At 40.6% G+C, this 19,634-nt stretch overlaps 1 protein-coding gene across 4 annotated transcripts in view; it reads left to right on the top strand.

The window, feature by feature from the left end:
- daam2 (dishevelled associated activator of morphogenesis 2) overlaps positions 1–19,634 on the top strand; it is a 260,782-nt gene that overhangs the window by 175,180 nt on the left and 65,968 nt on the right. For all 4 annotated transcript variants that reach the window (XM_082957632.1, XM_014126170.3, XM_014126175.3 and 1 more), the window contains exon 5: positions 5,870–5,964. In XM_082957632.1, the coding sequence (XP_082813758.1) occupies positions 5,870–5,964 (95 nt within the window). The remainder of the gene's footprint in view (positions 1–5,869; positions 5,965–19,634) is intronic.

Below are 19,634 nucleotides of genomic sequence, written 5' to 3'. Positions count from 1 at the left end.
ACTGTCTGTCTTTCTGTCCTCCACCCAGTGAGATTATACCGGCTCGCGAACATCATTCATAGAACACTTTCAGAGCCTTGCGCTGTGCAGTTTCTCCACCTCCAAGTGGAGAATTCAATAGCCACCAAGCACCAACTCAAAATGGTAGCTAGCACCAAGTTCTGATAAGCCACATTAAGTGTCTCTAACCTGCTGTGCAGAGAGTAGCTAACACATTGTACCTCAGAGTTCTCCTATGAAGTTCAGAGGGTTTCTGTTGGGATTGCATGTCTAGCTGGGAGTGTGGGTTGGGTTGTCTTGCGAGCTAGCGCCTCTGGTTAGAATTAGCATCTGTGTGTAATGACTGGATAGCGCTAGTATAAAAACCTGCTTGATTGGTACAAGAGCCAGCACATACTGTAGCTTTCCAAGACCAGGGTTGGCGACCATTGTATGATAAAACATTTGGTTTTAGGCTAGCATTTACATAGTGTCTGGCTGGCTAGATTTTAGGCCTGAAATAGTGTGCTCTACTCGGAGTGAGCAGAAGGGTAAGGTACTGTGTCTGGCCATAGGTTAGCACTAGCACACAAATACCAGATGTATCTGGAAGTTAGCATTTTGGCTAGTAGCTTTGACACGGTGAACTGGCTCACTGCACAAGAAAATAGTTCCTCCTCTCTCCGAATCCTCTGTCCAACTTCCAATTGAGAATGAACATACTTATTTAGAGAAACAGGAGCCAGAGACATGACTGCTTGGCAAGGGCCTCGGAACCATCTGGACAAGGCTAAGCCGGCCCGATGGATGTTATGACTGAAACATCTGTAGGTTACACAGACGCACACAGAACCAAAAGTATATATGGAAGTACTTTTGTGCCAAAAAAAAGGGTTAGATATTTTTCATATCTCTGACAGACACTTCAAAACATACTTTTTTGACTGTTTCGCCACATATGAATATGTTATTCAATGCGTTTCTATGGGCTAATGGTAGTAAGGCCAAATTCAATGTTTCATCAAATATTTTTTATCTATAGTTTTGTGATTCTTACTGGGGTCCTAAAATTCTAAATCAAATAGTTAAAGGATCCTTGGTATGCCCATCTTAAAACAATTCCATGTGTTAGTTTAGTAGAAACCCAGCCCCGGGCCCTTAGACCTTTTGGCATAGTCGTACAGCCTCTTCAAACGCATTACCCCTCTTTTAATAGGAACATAGCAGGAAAATGGAGAAGATTTGATTTGCGGTGTCTAAAACAGAGCCAGTCCCCCATAATGAGCTCAGATGTTGGTGAGCAATCTTTTTACACAGAGCTTTTCTGGTGTTATGGATGACTGAGAGATCTATATATACAATGGCATTGTTGAATACTCCTTTCTGATTGGCTTGAAGGGCTTTTTAGAGCGTGCATTATTTCCCTATAACACGCGGTGTATTTGCACGGTAGAATTCAGTGGCTATAGTTCATTTTTACAAGTTTTGTTTGAGTTGCTTTTGAAAGCAACAGTATTGGTATTGTTGAATTCAATTTTCATAATAGCAAGCTAGTACTGATGGTTTGGTTAGCTAAACTAGCAAGTCTCTTTGTTTGGTTACCACGTCAACTACTGTTGCTATCTAATAAACTTTCTACTTACTTCAGTGGATGTTTAACATATTTCTACCGGCAAATGTACACATTTCTGGTGGCAAATGTGTAAATGGTATAAAAGGGAAAATCAACTTGGGGCTCTATGCATTCTCTGGAAAATAATGCAACTCAGTGCAAGGTCAGTTCCCACTCCGCTAGCGCGCAGTATTGCCAACTCCTCAGTAAGGAAAGTAGCTATTGGCTGTGCTAAAATTCGCTAGAAGTCGCTAAATGACGACATTGCCTAATTTGCATAATTGGCCATGTGCATGTAATTGTGATGGATGCTGTAGGAGAGAGGAATAATGTCGCGGGAGAGACAAAAAGTGAGTAAAAAACACCCTAAATATGTTTAGAACTACAAGTGAACTTTCTTCTGTCGATTCTTATTTTTTTAATGTCACAATTCCAGAGACACTCTGGCAGAGTTACTTAGTTTTTTATTTTGTGTTTTTTTATTTGTTTTTTACATTTACATCCCACCCTGAATGTAAGCCAGGGCGGGATCAGCCAGCGGCGGCTTCCCGCATGTGCGATTCATTTGCAGTATGGACACGGAGGGGTGAACATATCCTGCTCTGACTGCAGCGCGAGGATTGGACGGGGTGGGGCCCACGGCAGCAACCGCTGCTCGTTGAGAAGAGTAGAACGATACGTGCTTTCACGTCAGCGTCTCCAAAAGTCTCCAATAACACCAGAAAAAGTCGCTAGATTTGTCGCCAGTCGCTTTTTTGAAAATGTTTCGCTAGAGGGGTCTGAATAATCAAATCAAAATCAAATCAAATGTATTGATATAGCCCTTCTTACATCAGCTGATATATCAAAGTGCTGTAGAGAAACCCAGCCTAAAACCCCAGACAGCAAGCAATGCAGGTGTAGAAGCACGGTGGCTAGGAAAACCTCCCTAGAAAGGCCAAAACCTAGGAAGAAACCTAAAGAAGAACCAGGCTATGAGGTGTGGCCAGGCGTCTTCTGGCTGTGCCGGGTGGAGATTATAACAGAACATGGCCAAGATGTTCAAATGTTCATAAATCACCAGCATGGTCAAATAATAGTAATCACAGTGAACAGGTCAGGATTCCATAGCCGCAGGCAGAACAGTTGAAACTGGAGCAGCAGCACGGCCAGGTGGACTGGGGACAACAAGGAGTCATCATGCCAGGTAGTCCTGAGGCATGGTCCTAGGGCTCAGGTCCTCCGAGAGAGAGAAAGAAAAAGAGAGAAAGAGAGAATTAGAGAGAGCATACTTAAATTCACACAGGACACCGGATAAGACAGGAGAAATACTCCAGATATAAACAGACTGACCCTAGCCCTCCAACACAAACTACTGCAGCATAAATACTGGAGGCTGAGACAGGAGGGGTCAGGAGACACTGTGGCCCCATCTGATGATACCCCCGGACAGGGCCAAACAGGCAGGATATAACCCCACCCACTTTGCCAAAGCACAGCCCCCACACCACTAGAGGGATATCTTCAAACACCAACTTACCATCCTGAGACAAGGCCGAGTATAGCCCACAAAGATCTCCGCCACGGCACAACCCAAGGGGGGGCGCCAACCCAGACAGGAAGACCACGTCAGTGACTCAACCCACTCAAGTGATGCACCCCTCCTAGGGACGGCATGGAAGAGCACCAGTAAGCCAGTGACTCAGCCCCTGTAACAGGGTTAGAGGCAGAGAATCCCAGTGGAGAGAGGGGAACCGGCCAGGCAGAGACAGCAAGGGTGGTTCGTTGCTCCAGTGCCTTTCCGTTCACCTTCACACTCCTGGGCCAGACTACACTCAATCATAGGACCTACTGAAGAGATGAGTCTTCAATAAAGACTTAAAGGTTGAGACCGAGTCTGCGTCTCTCACATAGGTAGGCAGACCATTCCATAAAAATGGAGCTCTATAGGAGAAAGCCCTGCCTCCAGCTGAATACTCGCTAAATATAGCGACAAAGTCGGTAAGTTGGCAACACTGCTAGCGCGTCATGGAACACGTCGTTCATTATTTTCCATAGAATGCATAGCCCCTCGTTGATTATGCCTTACACACAGCAACAGCACACAGCCTCCATATAATTAATTTCATGATAATAATGCAGAGCTCTCTTTGTACACAATCAGTCCTGGGTTCAAATACTGTTCCTAATATACCAACCACTTTCACAAACATTCGAAGCAAGTATTCAGACATCATCCACTTGAAAATACAATTGGTGAATCACTTCAATGTACCTGGAAATACACCTGGAAAGTATTTTGAAATACTCAAGTATACTGACTCAAATACACTCTTATCCATTCAACTCAGGCATCTGAAAACGGTACTTGAAACAAGCATGCGAAAATCCTGTCAAATATAACATGGCAGACCACCTGGCCTTCACTCAAACAAAATCACCTGTTTTGGACTGTGCAATTGAAAATACTCAAATACAAATAAAAAGTATTTCAAATACCAGATACTCAAATCAGGGGCGGAAATCCCGGGGGGGACGGGGGACACACGACCCCCCCATCCTGGGAAAAATATGATTTGTCCCCCCCAATATATCACTGAAACATAACTATGTAATTTAAATAATATTAATAATACGCAATGAAAGCAATTGTGCTGATTATAGACACTTAATAGCTCGTTTTTAAGTTTCAAAAGATTGCGACCCCCCCACCCTTTGCCTCACAATGGTTTGATCCACTGCCAGTTCCTTAGCTTGCGAGGTAACGTAGAGGTCGTATCTACTGTCTGAAAGGCACTCAATGCACGTAACTGACGTGAGGTTAATCCAGTCAATCGCGCACACACACTAGCTGAATATGCAGAGCTAGCGCGCAAATATTAACTATTAAGCTAGCTAGTACCTATTCCATTTATGTGGCGTCGTCAAAGATGGAATCTTTGCTATCGTCAATTTATTCCAAGATCAGCATGCATGTAAGTTAGTGCTTCAAAGTCCCTGTGATAAGGTTAGCGATAAACTGAACAGAACTACACTCTCTTCTACCATTGTTTTAAATATATTTAATGGTCTCGTTGCAAAAGCTAAATTGTCGCAAGGGAACTTTTATTTATATATTTTATTTCACCTTTATTTAACCCGGGTAGCAAAGATTATAGCAAACACCACTGAATTGGTGCTCGCTAGCTTTGCAAATTCAGCTATTGTTAGAAGCCAGCCAATATGAAACAAACGATTAAAATTACAAAAGGTTGCAGCATATGTTGTGTAAATGGTGAACTCATACAGCTGTCAACTCTTGTCACTGCAATCCGTTTCACATTTGCTAGCTACCTTTTAGATCGAAGCCCATATAGAATGATAGAAGATAAGATGATAGAAGCCCATCTCCTACTGTAAATAACCTACATACTGTGTGTGTGTAGCCAACCAGGTAGAAAAATGGCAGAAAAATGGCAGAAAAAAGACAGACATCAGAGTATTTTTCAGTACACCGAAACGCAAAGTAAGAACCCTAGTAGCCTAATATCTCAAAGACTAGTTGATAAAATGTTCATAAGAAAGAAATGAAATTCTAATGGAAATGTTTCACAATGATGTCATTAGGCAGAGCAGGCAACAGATGGCACACAGACAGCAGAGTTGGGGACAGATATGCAGGGACAGACTGGCAGAGACAGGGAGTCTCAGGTAAGTTTGTTGAGTCTTTGTTTGGCAACATTATGAAAGGTTCTCCATTTTTTTTACTTGTAAAATAGGAACATAATTGGAAAATGCCATGGACACCCCCACTCTCAACTTAAACTGGTGACTGAACTAAGATTTGTTAAAGGCAATGGTATTGCTGTTGTGATTAGTTGTGTAGTTTTGTGTACCGGTAGTTAGGAGTACGGCAAACACCTTATTTCTTTGGTTCCTCAATATACATTTACCATATTAAACGTAGGCTATGTGTTACAGCACTATTTTTGGTGTCCCCCTCAGGAATTGCTCTTGAGAAAATGTAATGTAATTGTCCCCTCCAAAGTTGATATCAGATTTTCGCCCCTGACTCAAATACACATGCATTTGATCCCTGGTCTGCACACAGGCTAGCTTGGTCGCACCTCCCCACCCAGTGAAAGTCAAACTTATTGGAGAACTCCAATGATGAACTGATTTTGTGTTCCTTATTGTGCAGTTATGATAAAGATAATTCAGACTCCCTTCAACTAAGCCAGAATCAAAGGTTCTCCTTTAAAATACCGTTATCATAATTTTTTTCTGCTGTGTCATGGAGTTTGTTTTGTCATTGTGCAGATGCAGACCCTGTTCGCCTTTGACGAGGAGGAGATGGAGATGAGGAACAAAGTGGTGGAGGACCTGAAAACAGCGCTTCGGACTCAGCCAATGAGGTAGGGTTTTGAACCACAGCCGGCAAACATTGTCATTAACAGCTGTTCATCCTCATCTTTCACCTATCTACCTCAGGATGACGCTCTTGTTACTCACACTCTATGGTCAAGATAAATGGCTCCACCACAATGTCTCTCCATAAGAGAGCACTGTGTCACAAGGTAGGTCTATACACTTCATTACTTACAGTATATACTATATATGGGATAATTTTCATCACCAGAAAAGCTTTCACACTCTTTATTAGGCAGGGTAATTCCCCTCTCCTCTGTTTGACACATTCAGCAGCAGCTTTGAGATCACCTTTGGCTAGTTGTCTTTCATTTTGTAGAACAAAGTAACATAAAACAGAACCACAGCGCTAATACTTATGAGGATGTTAAGGAGGCAAGAAGTATGAAAGTTATTTGTGAGCAGGATGAAGAATGCGCAAATGAATAATATGAATTTCCACAAATAGCTATACGAATTAATTATTTGCATAAAGGATTGTTTTAGCCTCACAATTGGACATTACAAGAAGCTAGCTGTATTCCCTTAATTTCATTTCAGGGTTAATGAAAGACAAACCACCAGAAAAACTTATTTACCTGATTATTCTTGTCATTAGCTATATGACATTATCGATCTACTCTATAACGTTCACATTACCAATTCTGTTGGAGTGAGTACATTGTTCTGTTTTCCACTCTTACTCTCCAAAGTGCCTACAGTGCATTCAGAAAGTATTTAGACCCCTTGACTTTTTCCACATTTTGTTACGTTACAGCCTTATTCCAATTTTTCTTTTTCAATTTTTTTTTATCCCACATCAATCTACACACAATACCCCATAATGACAAACAAAAACAGGTTTTTAGAAATGTTTGCAAATGTATAAAAATTCTAAAATGGAAATAGCATATTAACATAAGTATTCAGACCCTTTACTAAGTACTTTGTTGAAGCACCTTTGGCAGCAATTACAGCCTCGAGTCTTCTTGGGTATGACGCTATAAGCTTGGCACACCTGTATTTGGGGGAGTTTCTCCATTCTTCTCTGCAGATCCTCTCACGCTCTGTCAGGTTGGATGGGGAGCATTGCTGTACAGCTATTTTCAGATCTCTCCAGAGATGTTCGATCGGGTTAAAGTCTGAGCTCTGGCTAGGCCAGTCAAGGACATTCAGAGACTTGTACCGAAGCCACTTCTACGTTATCTTGGCTGTGTGCTTAGGGTCATTGTCCTGTTGGAAGGTGAACCTTCGCCAAACTGCGCTCTGGAGCAGGTTTTCATCAAGGATCTCTCTGTACTTTGCTCCATTCATCTTTCCCTCGATCCTGACTAGTCTCCCAGTCCCTGCCACTGAAAAACATCCCCACAGCATGATGCTGCCACCACCATGCTTCACCGTAGGGATGGTGCAAGGTTCTTTCCAGATGTGACGCTTGGCATTCAAGATAAAGAGTTCAATCTTGGTTTCATCAGACCAGAGAATCTTGTTTCTCATGGTCTGAGGGTCCTTGAGGTGCCTTTTGGAAAACTCCAAGCAGACTGTCATGTGCCTTTTACTGAGGAGTGGCTTCTGTCTGGCCACTCTAACATAAAGGCCTAATTAGTGAAGTGCAGCAGAGATGGTTGTCCTTCTGGAAGGTTCTCCCATCTCCACAGAGTAATTATAGAGCTCTGTCAGAGTGACAATCGGGTTCTTGGTCACCTCCCTGACCAAGGCCCTTCTCCCCCGATTCCTCAGTTTGGCCGGGCGGCTAGCTCTAGGAAAAGTCTTGGTGTTTCCAACCTTCTTCCATTTAAATATAATGGAGGCCACTGTGTTCCTGGGGACGTTCAATGCTGTAGACATTTTTTGGTACCCTTCCCCAGATCTGTGCCTCAACACAGTCCTTTCTCTGAGATCTATGGATGATTCCTTCAACCTCATGGCTTGGTTTTTGCTCTGACATGCACTGTCAACTGTGGGACCTTATATAGACAGGTGTTTGCCTTTCCAAATCATGTTTAATAAATTGAATTTACCACAGGTGGACTCCAATCAAGTTGTATATACATCTTAAGGATGATCAATGGAAACATGGTGCACCAGAGCTCAATTTTGAGTCTCAAAGCAAAGGGTCTGAATACTTATGTAAATAAGGTATTTCTGTTTTTTATTTTGAATACATTTGCAAAAATTTCTAAAAAACTATTTTCAATTTGTCATTATGGGTTACTGTGTAGATTGATGAGCAAAATGTTTTATGTAATCCATTTTAGAAGAAGGCTGTAATGTAGCAAAATGTGGAAAAAGTAAAGGGGTCTGAATACTTTCCGAATGCACTGTATATTCCTATATTTCTTTCTTCCTCACTTCTCCTCTCCTCCTAGTATGTTTGTCTCTTCTCACTTTTGTCATTTGCATTTCATTAACTATATGGTAATTTTTCAATTAAGAAAAATTGTGTGACTTGCTTCAGCTCTTTGAAAGTAGTTGTGTGGCATTGGATAGGATAGCATGAACATGTGAAAGTTGGTTTGGTGTCTCTAGTTAGAACTGTTCAAGAGTTACTCTTGGCTAGTTATTCTATGCAAATGTAAGGGACATTTATATACGGAACATTAAGAACACCTGCTCATTCCATGACAGAGACTGAACAGGTGAATCCAGGTGAAATCCAGGGTCAAAGTTGGTTTGGTGTCTCTAGCTTAGACGGTTCAAGAGTTACTGCTGGTGGGTTATTTTATACACATTTATGCAAATGTATATACAGTGCCTTCAGAAAGTATTCATACCCCTTGACTTATTCCACATTTGGTTGTTACAACTTGAATTCAAAATGGATTAAATTGAATGTTTTTGTGTTACACACAATAACCCATAATGACAAAGTGAAAACACCTGGATAGTGCAACATTTGCCCATTATTTTTTTCAAAATTCTTCAAGCTCTGTCAAATTGTTGTTGATCATTGCTAGACAGCCATTTTCATGTCTTGTCATAGATTTTCAAGTACATTTAATTCAAATCTGCCTCTCATGAGCATTCACTGTCTTCTTGGCAAGCAAGTCCAGTGTAGATTTGGCCTTGTGTTTTAGGTTATTGTCCTGCTGAATGGTGACTTCATCTCCCAGTGTCTAGTGTAAAGCAGACTGAACTAGGTTTTCCGCTCAGATTTTTCCTGTGCTTTGCTCCATTACCTTTATTTTTTTATCCTAAAAAACTCCCCAGTCCTTAACGTTTACAAGCATACCCATAACATGATACATCCATGACTATGCTTGAAAATATGGAGAGTGTTTTATTGGATTTCCCCCAAACATAACACTTTGTATTCAGGACAAAAAGTGAATTGCTTTGCCACATTCTTTGCAGTATTAGTTTAGTGCCTTGTTGCAAAAATGGATGCATGTTTTGGAATATTTTTATTCTGTACAGGCTTCCTTTTCACTCTGTAATTTGGGTTAGTATTGTGGAGTAACTAAAATGTTGTTGATTCATACTCAGTTTTCTCATATCACAGCCATTAAACTCTAACTGTTTTAAAGTCATCATTGGCTTCCTGGGGAAATCCCTGAGCAGTTTCATTCCTCTCCCGCAACTGAGTTAGGAAGGACGCCTGTATCTTTGTATTGATCCAAAGTTTAATGAATAACTTCACCATGCTCAAAGGGATATTCAGTGTCAGCTTTTTTTAATGTTTACCCCTCTACCAATAGGTGCTCTTCTTTGCGAGGCATTGGAAAACCTCCCTGGTCTTTGTTTGAAATTCACTGCTCGACTGAGGGACCTTACAGATAATTGTATGTGTGGGGTACAGAGATGAGGTGTTCATAAGAAAATGCTGTTAAACACTTATTTCACATAGAGTGAGTCCATGCAACTTAATATATTACTTGTTAAGCACATTTTTACTCCTGAATTTATTTAGGCTTGCCATAACAATGTTGTTTAATACTTATTGACTCTAGACATTTCAGCTTTTCATTTTAAAATAATGGAAATTAATGATAATGAAAATTTTGAAAAACTGAATTCTACTTTGACGTTATGGCGTATTGTGTGTAGGCCCATGAAAAAAATGCTATCCATTAAAAATTCTTGCTGTAACATAACAACATGTGGAAAAAGTCAAGAGGTGTGAGTACTTTCTGAAGGCACTGTAGTTATAGTTGATAAAAGTTTTTAAGAATTTGAAGTCAGGATAGCCTAAACATTTGAAAGTTGGTTTGTTCTCTAGCTTGAACGGTTCAAGAGTTATTGTTGAGGCTAGTGCTCCTGCAGTAATCCATAAAACACTTGAAAAGTTGCATGAGGAGTTAGCAGGATTGGATTGGAGTTGAGTCAGAGTGAAATTCTCATGTTCTGAGGAGAGAACAAGGCACTCACAGCCAAGGTAAAAACCCTTGATTCCAACATGGATTGTCAAAGGGGAAACAGGTTGATGAGGGAGTTGCTACTAGACATACGAACTCGAAGCAGGCGTGGAAATTATTTTTCTCTGGAGATTCCTCCAATAATCCAGAGGGCGCAATCAGACTTCATGCAGTCTACCTTGAAAGTTCCTCTAGACTGTAAGCAAGGTGGCTTTCCACCGAGTGCACAGACTTGGAGCGATAAAACAAAGGGTCCCTGACGTATCATCGCAAAATATGAACCCTACCAACAAAAGGAGCTGCTTAAAAACAGGGGAAGGGAGCTTAAAGAACCAAAATTTGGTCTCAATTATCAATTTCCCAGGTAGATAAAGGATCGTGGCAAGAGACTGTATCCCGTACAAAGTCAACAGAGGGAGAGGGGTAAGCTTGCCTTTCTCATTATGGACAAACTCTTTATAGACGGACAGCTTTTCCGAGACAGCTCCATAACACCATGGTTATACTAAATTCTATGGGGACACCAGGTTACGTAAAAAATTATGGGCATTTTTGAGCAGTATAAAGTTGATAAGCCCACACACTCACTCAATTATGCACTCGCTTACACGGACGAACACACGCATACATACTTGATCTCTCTATTTCCTTTATTTCTCTTCTCTCTCTATTGTTTGGAACTTTATATAATTCAGTATGTTTCTTGTTTGTCAGTCTTTTGTATTTCTTTGTTTACATGTTTATTTATGTTTACGACAAACAATGGGAAGATGTCAGAACAGGTAAGTTGGGGAATAACATATTGTACGGGATACATTTGTACTGTAGTGAAGCCGTCTCTATAGGAATGCAATGTCTCTTTCATAATCATGTGAAACGTAAATTACTATGGAAATGCTGGGATCTGTTTTTCTATGAATATGATGTTTAACGCAGCTATGATGTTGATACTATATGGAATACAATTATCATCTAGAATATTAAGGCTGCACTCACTTCATGTTATACACATGAACACATAGACCAGGCTGTATCACATCCGGCCGTGATTGGGAGTCCCATGGGGCGGTGTACAATTGGCCCAATTTCGTGTGGGTTTGGCCAGAGTAGGCCATCATTGTAAATAATAATTTTTTCTTAAAACCTCTTAAGGATCAGGCCCTTCTTTTCAGTTTCTGCCTAAAATGATATACCCAAATCTAACTGCCTGTAGCTCAGGACCAGAAGCAAGGATATGCACATTCTTGATATCATTCGAAAGGAAACACTTTGAAGTTTGTGGAAATGTGAAATTAATGTAGGAGAACATAACACAATAGATCTGGTTAAAGGTAATACAAAGAAAAAAACATATGTTTTCTATTTTTATTTTTGTTGCATGATCTTTGACATGAAAAAGAAAAGCCACACATTCAGCAAGGAAGCTGGATGTAATTTAGATGGTGTCCACAAGAGGGCAACAGTGTATGTGCAAAGTTTCAGACTGATAACTTCAAGAATACTTCTCAGATAGAGTTCAGTGTGTCAAATCGGAGGGCCTGTTGTCCAGACCTCTGACAGTCTCTATGGGGGTGCCACAGGGTTCAATTCTCGGGCTGACTCTTTTCTCTGTATACATCAATGATGTCGCTCTTGCTGCTGGTGATTCTCTGATCCACCTCTATGCAGACGACACCATTCTGTATACATCTGGCCCTTCTTTGGACACTGTGCTAACAAACCTCCAAACGAGCTTCAACGCCATACAACACTCCTTCCGTGGCCTCCAACTGCTTTTAAATGCTAGTAAAACTAAGTGCATGCTCTTCATCCGATTGCTGTCCGCACCCTCCCGCACGACTAGCATCACTGCACTGGACGGTTCTGACCTAGAATATGTGGACAACTACAAATACCTAGGTGTCTGGTTAGTCTCCTTCCAGACTCACATTAAGCATCTCCAATCCAAAATGAAGTCTAGAATTGGCTTCCTATTACGCAACAACGCCTCTTTCACTCATGCCGCCAAAACTTACCCTTGTAAAGCTGACGATCCTACCGATCCTTGACTTCAGCGATGTCATTTATGAAATAGCCCCCAACACTCTACTCAGCAAACTGGATGTAGTCTATCACAGTGCCATCCGTTTTGTCACCAAATCCCCATATACTACCCACCACTGCGACCTGTATGCTCTTGTTGGCTGGCCCTCACTACATATCCGTCGCCAAACCCACTGGCTCCAGGTCATCTATAAGACTTTGCTAGGTAAAGCCCCGCTTTATCTCAGTTCACTGGTCACCATAGCAACACCCACCCGTAGCAGGCGCTCCAGCAGGTATATTTCACTGGTCATCCCCAAAGCCAACACTTACTTTGGCCGCCTTTCCTTCCAGTTCTCTGCTGCCAATGACTGGAACTAATTGCAAAACTCTCTGAAATTGGAGACTTATATCTCCCTCTCTAACTTTAAGCATCAGCTGTCAGAGTAGCTTACCGATCACTGTACCTGTACACAGCCAATCTGTAAATAGCACACCCAACTACCTCATCCCCATATTATTACTTACCCTCTTCCTCTTTTGCACCCCAGTATCTCTACTTGCACATCATCATCTGCACTCCAGTGTTAATGCTAAATTGTAATTATTTTTGCCTCTAAGGCGTATTTATTGCCTACCTCTCTACTCTTCTACATTTGCACACACTGTACATAGATTTTAATTTTATTTTGTGTAACTCTGTGTTGTTTTTTTTCGCACTGCATTGCTTTATCTTGGCCAGGTCGCAGTTGTAAATGAGAACTTGTTCTCAACTGGCCTACCTGGTTAAATAAAGATTCAATAAAAAAGAAAGAGCAAGCTACATGACATTTAGTATGAAGTCACCCAGGTGTCCCTCACGATTTGCCCAAATGTACCCAAGTAGCCGAATTGGTAAATTGATACGTTTTCAAGAACATACAGTGGGGCAAAAAAGTATTTATTCAGCCACCAATTGTGCAAGTTCTCCCACTTAAAAAGATGAGGGAGGCCTGTAATTTTCATCATAGGTACACTTCAACTATGACAGACAAAATGAGCCAAAGAAATCCAGAAAATCACATTGTAGGATTTTTTATGAATTTATTTGCAGATTATGGTGGAAAATAAGTATTTGGTCAATAACAAAAGTTCATCTCAATACTTTGTTATATACCCTTTGTTGGCAATGACACAGGTCAAACGTTTTCTGTAAGTCTTCACAAGGTTTTCACTCACTGTTGCTGGTATTTTGGCCCATTCTTCCATGCAGATCTCCTCTAGCCTGTTAGGGCTACGGGGCAGTATTGACACGGCTGGATAAAAAATGTACCCGATTTAATCTGGTTACTACTCTTGCCCAGTACCTAGAATATGCATATAATTATTGGCTTTGGATAGAAAACACCCTAAAGTTTCTAAAACTGTTTGAATGGTGTCTGTAAGTATAACAGAACTCATATGGCAGGCCAAAACCTGAGAAGATTCCATGCAGGAAGTGGCCTGTCTGACAATTTCTTGCCCTTCTTGATTATCTCTATCCATTACTAAGGATCTCTGCTGTTACGTGACACTTCCTACGGCTCCCATGGGCTCTCAGAAGGCGGCAAAAAGCTGAATCGTGGCTTTGCAGGCTCTGGCTGAAAAAAAGTAGCGCGTTTGGGTAGTGGCTGGTTACAGTACTGTGAGACTCAGGCGCGTGCCCGCGTCGACCGAATGCTTTGTTTTCTTTCCTCTGTTTACCTAAACGCAGATTCCTGGTCGGAATATTATCGCTTTTTTACGCGAAAAATTGCATAAAAATGGATTTTAAACAGCGGTTGACATGCTTCGAGATACGGTAATGGAATATTTAGACATTTTTTGTCACGAATTGCGCCATGCTCGTGACCCTTATTTACACTTCGGATAGTGTCTTGAACGCACGAACAAAAACGCCGCTATTTGGATATAACGATGGATTATTTTGGACCAAACCAACATTTGTTATTGAAGTAGCAGTCCTGGGAGTGCATTCTGATGAAGAACATCAAAGGTAATCAAACCTTTGTAATAGTAAATCGGAGTTTGGTCAGGGCTAAACTTGGTGGGTGTCTAAATAGCTAGCCGTGATGGCTGTGCTATGTACTCAGAATATTGCAAAATGTGCTTTCACCGAAAAGCTATTTTAAAATCGGACACCTCGATTGCACAAAGGAGTTCTGTATCTATAATTCTTAAAATAATTGTTGTTTTTTGTGAACGTTTATCGTGAGTAATTTAGTAAATTCGTAAATTCACCGGAGGTTTGCGGGGGGTATGCTAGTTCTGAACGTCACATGCTAATGTAAAAAGCTGGTTTTTGATATAAATATGAACTTGATTGAACAAAACATGCATGTATTGTATAACATAATGTCCTAGGTGTGTCATCTGATGAAGATCATCAAAGGTTAGTGCTGCATTTAGCTGTCTTCTGGGTTTTTGTGACATTATATGCTAGCTTGAAAAATGGGTGTCTGATTATTTCTGGCTGGGTACTCTGCTGACATAATCTAATGTTTTGCTTTCGTTGTAAAGCCTTTTTGAAATCGGACAGTGTGGTTAGATTAACGAGAGTCTTGTCTTTAAAATGGTGTAAAATAGTCATATGTTTGAGAAATTGAAGTAATAGCATTTCTAAGGTATTTGAAAATCGCGCCACGGGATTACACTGGCTGTTGCGTAGGTGGGACGATTCCGTCCCGCCTAGCCCAGAGAGGCTAGAGCAGTGATGTTTTGGGTCTGTCGCTGGGCAACACGGACTTTCAACTCTCTCCAAAGATTTTCTATGGGCTTGAGATCTGGAGACTGGCTAGGCCACTCCAGGACCTTGAAATGCTTCTTACGAAGCCACTCCTTCGTTGCCCGGGCGGTGTGTTTGGGATCATTGTCATGCTGAAAGACCCAGCCACGTTTCATCTTCAATGCCCTTGCTGATGGGAGGAGGTTTTCACTCAAAATCTCACGATACATGGCCCCATTCATTCTTTCCTTTACACGGATCAGTCGTCCTGGTCCCGTTGCAGAAAAACAGCCCCAAAGCATGATGTTTCCACCCCCATGCTTCACAGTAGGTATGGTGTTCTTTGGATGCAACTCAGCATTCTTTGTCCTCCAAACACGACGAGTTGAGTTTTTACCAAAAAGTTATATTTTGGTTTCATCTGACCATATGACATTCTCCCAATCCTCTTCTGGATCATCCAAATGCTCTCTAGCAAACTTCAGATGGGCCTGGACATGTACTGGCTTAAGCAGGGGGACACGTCTGGCACTGCAGGATTTGAGTCCCTGGCGGCATAGTGTGTTACTGATGGTAGGCTTTGTTACTTTGGTCCCAGCTCTCTGCAGGTCATTCACTAGGTCCCCCCGTGTGGTTCTGGGATTTTTGCTCACCGTTCTTGTGATCATTTTGACCCCACAGGGTGAGATCTTGCGTGGAGCCCCAGATCGAGGGAGATTATCAGTGGTCTTGTATGTCTTCCATTTCCTAATAATTGCTCCCACAGTTGATTTCTTCAAACCAAGCTGCTTACCTATTGCAGATTCAGTCTTCCCAGCCTGGTGCAGGTCTACAATTTTGTTTCTGGTGTCCTTTGACAGCTCTTTGGTCTTGGCCATAGTGGAGTTTGGAGTGTGACTGTTTGAGGTTGTGGACAGGTGTCTTTTATACTGATAACAAGTTCAAACAGGTGCCATTAATACAGGTAACGAGTGGAGGACAGAGGAGCCTCTTAAAGAAGAAGTTACAGGTCTGTGAGAGCCAGAAATCTTGCTTGTTTGTAGGTGACCAAATACTTATTTTCCACCATAATTTGCAAATAAATTCATTAAAAATCCTACAATGTGATTTTCTGGATTTTTTTTCTCGTATTTTGTGTCATAGTTGACGTGTACCTATGATGAAAATTACAGGCCTCTCTCATCTTTTTAAGTGGGAGAACTTGCACAATTGGTGGCTGACTAAATACTTTTTTCCCCCACTGTAACTATAGAAAACATATAGAAATGCTATTGTAATAAAAATACAAGTTTACACACTCCCAGGAATGTCATACATGATGGATCATTAACTTCCCTACATAAAATGTACTAACAGGAGATGCAACAAGAATGCTGATACAATGTCTCCAAACACAGAGGTGAAATATTTAAGATAAGGGCCAAGTTATCAGTCAACACTGATCTAATGTCATAAGTGAACACACCACAAACCACACACAAAGTAAAAAAGAAAGAAAGAAATGCCAGAGAGAGCAGCAGTCAGACTAAGTGGGGGATGGAGGACTTGAATGTGGTCTCTTTGAAGTGAGTCTTTACCACTATTGAAGATTTTTTTTAAATCAGTAAGAACTGAAGTTTATTACTTATTTTATTGAACTTTTATTTTAGCAAAACATCAAATAAACAACACATCTATAAACATATATTATATAGAGTAGGAGGAACACTATTATTTTTTTATTTATTTAAATGAACCTTTATTTAACAAGGCAAGTCAGTATAAATTCTTATTTACAATGACGCCTACCCCGGCCAAACCCGGACGACGCTGGGCCAATTGTGCGCCACCCTATGGGACTCTCAATCACGGCTGGATGTGATGCAGCCTGGATTGGAACCAGTTACTGCAGTGTGTTAGACCACTGTGCCATTCGGGAGCCCAATGTATATTATATGTTGACTTTGACATGTTGTGGCTTTCGAGTGCCTTGTTTGCTATTCATACACATATTTCATTAGGAATTATATATTCATCCCCCTTGGCGTTTTTCCTATTTTTTGCATTTCAACCTGTAATGTAAATTGATTTTTATTTGGATTTCATGTAATGGACATACACAAAATAGTCCTAATTGGTGAAGTGAAATGAAAAAAATTACTAAATTAAAAACGGAAAAGTGGTGCATGCATATGTATTCACCCCTTTGCTATGAAGCCCCTAAATAAGATCTGGTGCAACCAATTACCTTCAGAAGTCACATAATTATTTAAATAAAGTCCACCTGTGTGCAATCTAAGTGTCACATGATCTGTCACATGATCTCAGTATACACTACCATTCAAAAGTTTGGGACCACTTAGAAATGTCCTTGTTTTTGAAAGAAAAACAATTTTTTTGTCCATTAAAATAACATCAAATTGATCAGAAATACAGTGTAGACATTGTTAATGTTGTAAATGGCAATTGTAGCTGGAAACGGCAGATTATTTATGGTATATCTACATAGGCGTACAGAGGCCCATTATCAGCAACCATCACTCCTGTGATCCAATGGCACTATGTGTTTGCTAATCCAAGTTTATCATTTTAAAAGGCTAATTGATCATTAGAAAACCCTTTTGCAATTATGTTAGCACAGCTAATTAAAGAAGCAATACAACTGGCCTTCTTTAGACTAGTTGAGTATCTGTAGCATCAGCATTTGTGGGTTCGATTACATGCTCAAAATGGCCAGAAACAAATACCTTTCTTCTGAAACTCGTCAGTCTATTCTTGTTCTGAGAAATGAAGGCTATTCCATGCGAGAAATTGCCAAGAAACTGAATATCCGGTACAACGCTGTGTACTACTCCCTTCACAGAACACCGCAAACTGGCTCTAACCAGAATAGAAAGAGGAGTGGGAGGCCCCGGTGCACAACTGAGCAAGAGGACAAGTACATTAGAGTGTCTAGTTTGAGAAACAGATGCCTCACAAGTCCTCAACTGGCAGCTTCATTAAATAGTATCCGCCTAACACCAGTCTCAACGTCAACAGTGAAGAGGCGACTCCATGATGCAGGCCTTCTCGGCAGAGTTGCAAAGAAAAAGCCATATCTCAGATTGGCCAATAAAAATATAAGATTAAGATGTGCAAAAGAACAGACACTGGACAGAGGAACTCTGCCTTTAATCAGAACAACATTTTTCAGCTGTGCTAACATGATTGCAAAAGGGTTTTCTAATGATCAATTAGCCTTTAAAAATGATAAACTTGGATTAGCTAACACAATGTACTATTGGAACACAGTAGTGATGTTTGCTGATAATGGGCCTCTGTACACCTATGTAGATATTCCAAAGAAAATCAATTACAACATCAACAATGTCTACACTGTATTTCTGATCAATTTGATGTTATTTTAATGGACTTTCAAAAACAAGGACATTTCTCACTGACCCCAAACTCTTGAATGGTAGTGTACGTAAATGTGATATTTCAGTTTTTTTTTTAATACATTTGCAAACATTTCTAAAAAACAGTTTTTGCTTTGTCATTGTGGGGTATTGTGTGTAGATTTATGAGGGGGAAAAACGATTTAATCTGTTTTAGAATAAAGCTGTAACGTAGCAAGATGTGGAAAAGTCAAGGGGTCTGAATACTTTCCGAATGCACTGTACCTCAACTGATATATCATCCAGCCCTGGAGTTTTCCCGGACTTGAAGGCTTTAATTGCATCTAGAAGTCCCTCCTCTGTAATTAGGCCTTCACATGAGTCGGACTGTAGAGCTGTTAATTTTACACTATTAATAGAAAACAAATCCTTAAAATTAACTTCAGTTAGTGGAGATGGAGAAGACAAATGAAAACATATGCTTAAAGTACTTTGCTTCCTTTTTCAAAATATTGTTTGTTGAATCATGGATGACTGTCATTTGTAACAAGTTTCTGTAAATTATTTCTACATATTTTTTCCAGTTTGTTTACATATTCCGTCCAGTTCACTTTATTTTGTATAATATATTACACTTGATCTTTCTTGAATAATTTCCTCCATTTCTTATTCTGTGCCTCTTTTACAGTTTTTATTGCTTTATATTTGTACTGTTAGTTCCTCTATTTCCTTTGTTAAGATGAACTCTTATGACCTAAGAAAGTAGAGAGAATGAAAAAGAGGAGAGAAAGAATGAGGGAATGAGAACATTTGTGAATGGTTGGATGATGTTGGTATGTAGAAGGGGGACTGTTTTCACTGTTGAGAATTAGGCATCGTTGGATGTCCTTTGTAAGGAGCAGGAATTCATGGAGTGCAAAGAGTGTGTGTGTGTGTGTGTGTGTGTGCGCCTGTGTGTGTACGTGTATATGCATGCTTGTCTGCGTACGTGCTCTTGTGTGTGACAGAGCATAGCTGTGAGTAGCCACGTGTGACACCTAGACACCCACCTTCATAATAACATCTGCACAGTGAGCTGGCGATGTTACACCTTTAGGTAGAGAGATCAACTTCAGTTTGCAATGTGACAAAGAGTAATGTTAGTACTGAAACTAGAAGCACATTGCGCGTCGAGAGAGTCTGTTTTACCTGTGTGTGTGTGT

The sequence above is a fragment of the Salmo salar genome, chromosome 11 (genome assembly GCF_965601325.2).
Source record: "Salmo salar chromosome 11, fSalSal1, whole genome shotgun sequence".
NCBI classification, from domain to species: domain Eukaryota; kingdom Metazoa; phylum Chordata; class Actinopteri; order Salmoniformes; family Salmonidae; genus Salmo; species Salmo salar.
This window is presented reverse-complemented; position numbering and strand designations above follow the sequence as displayed.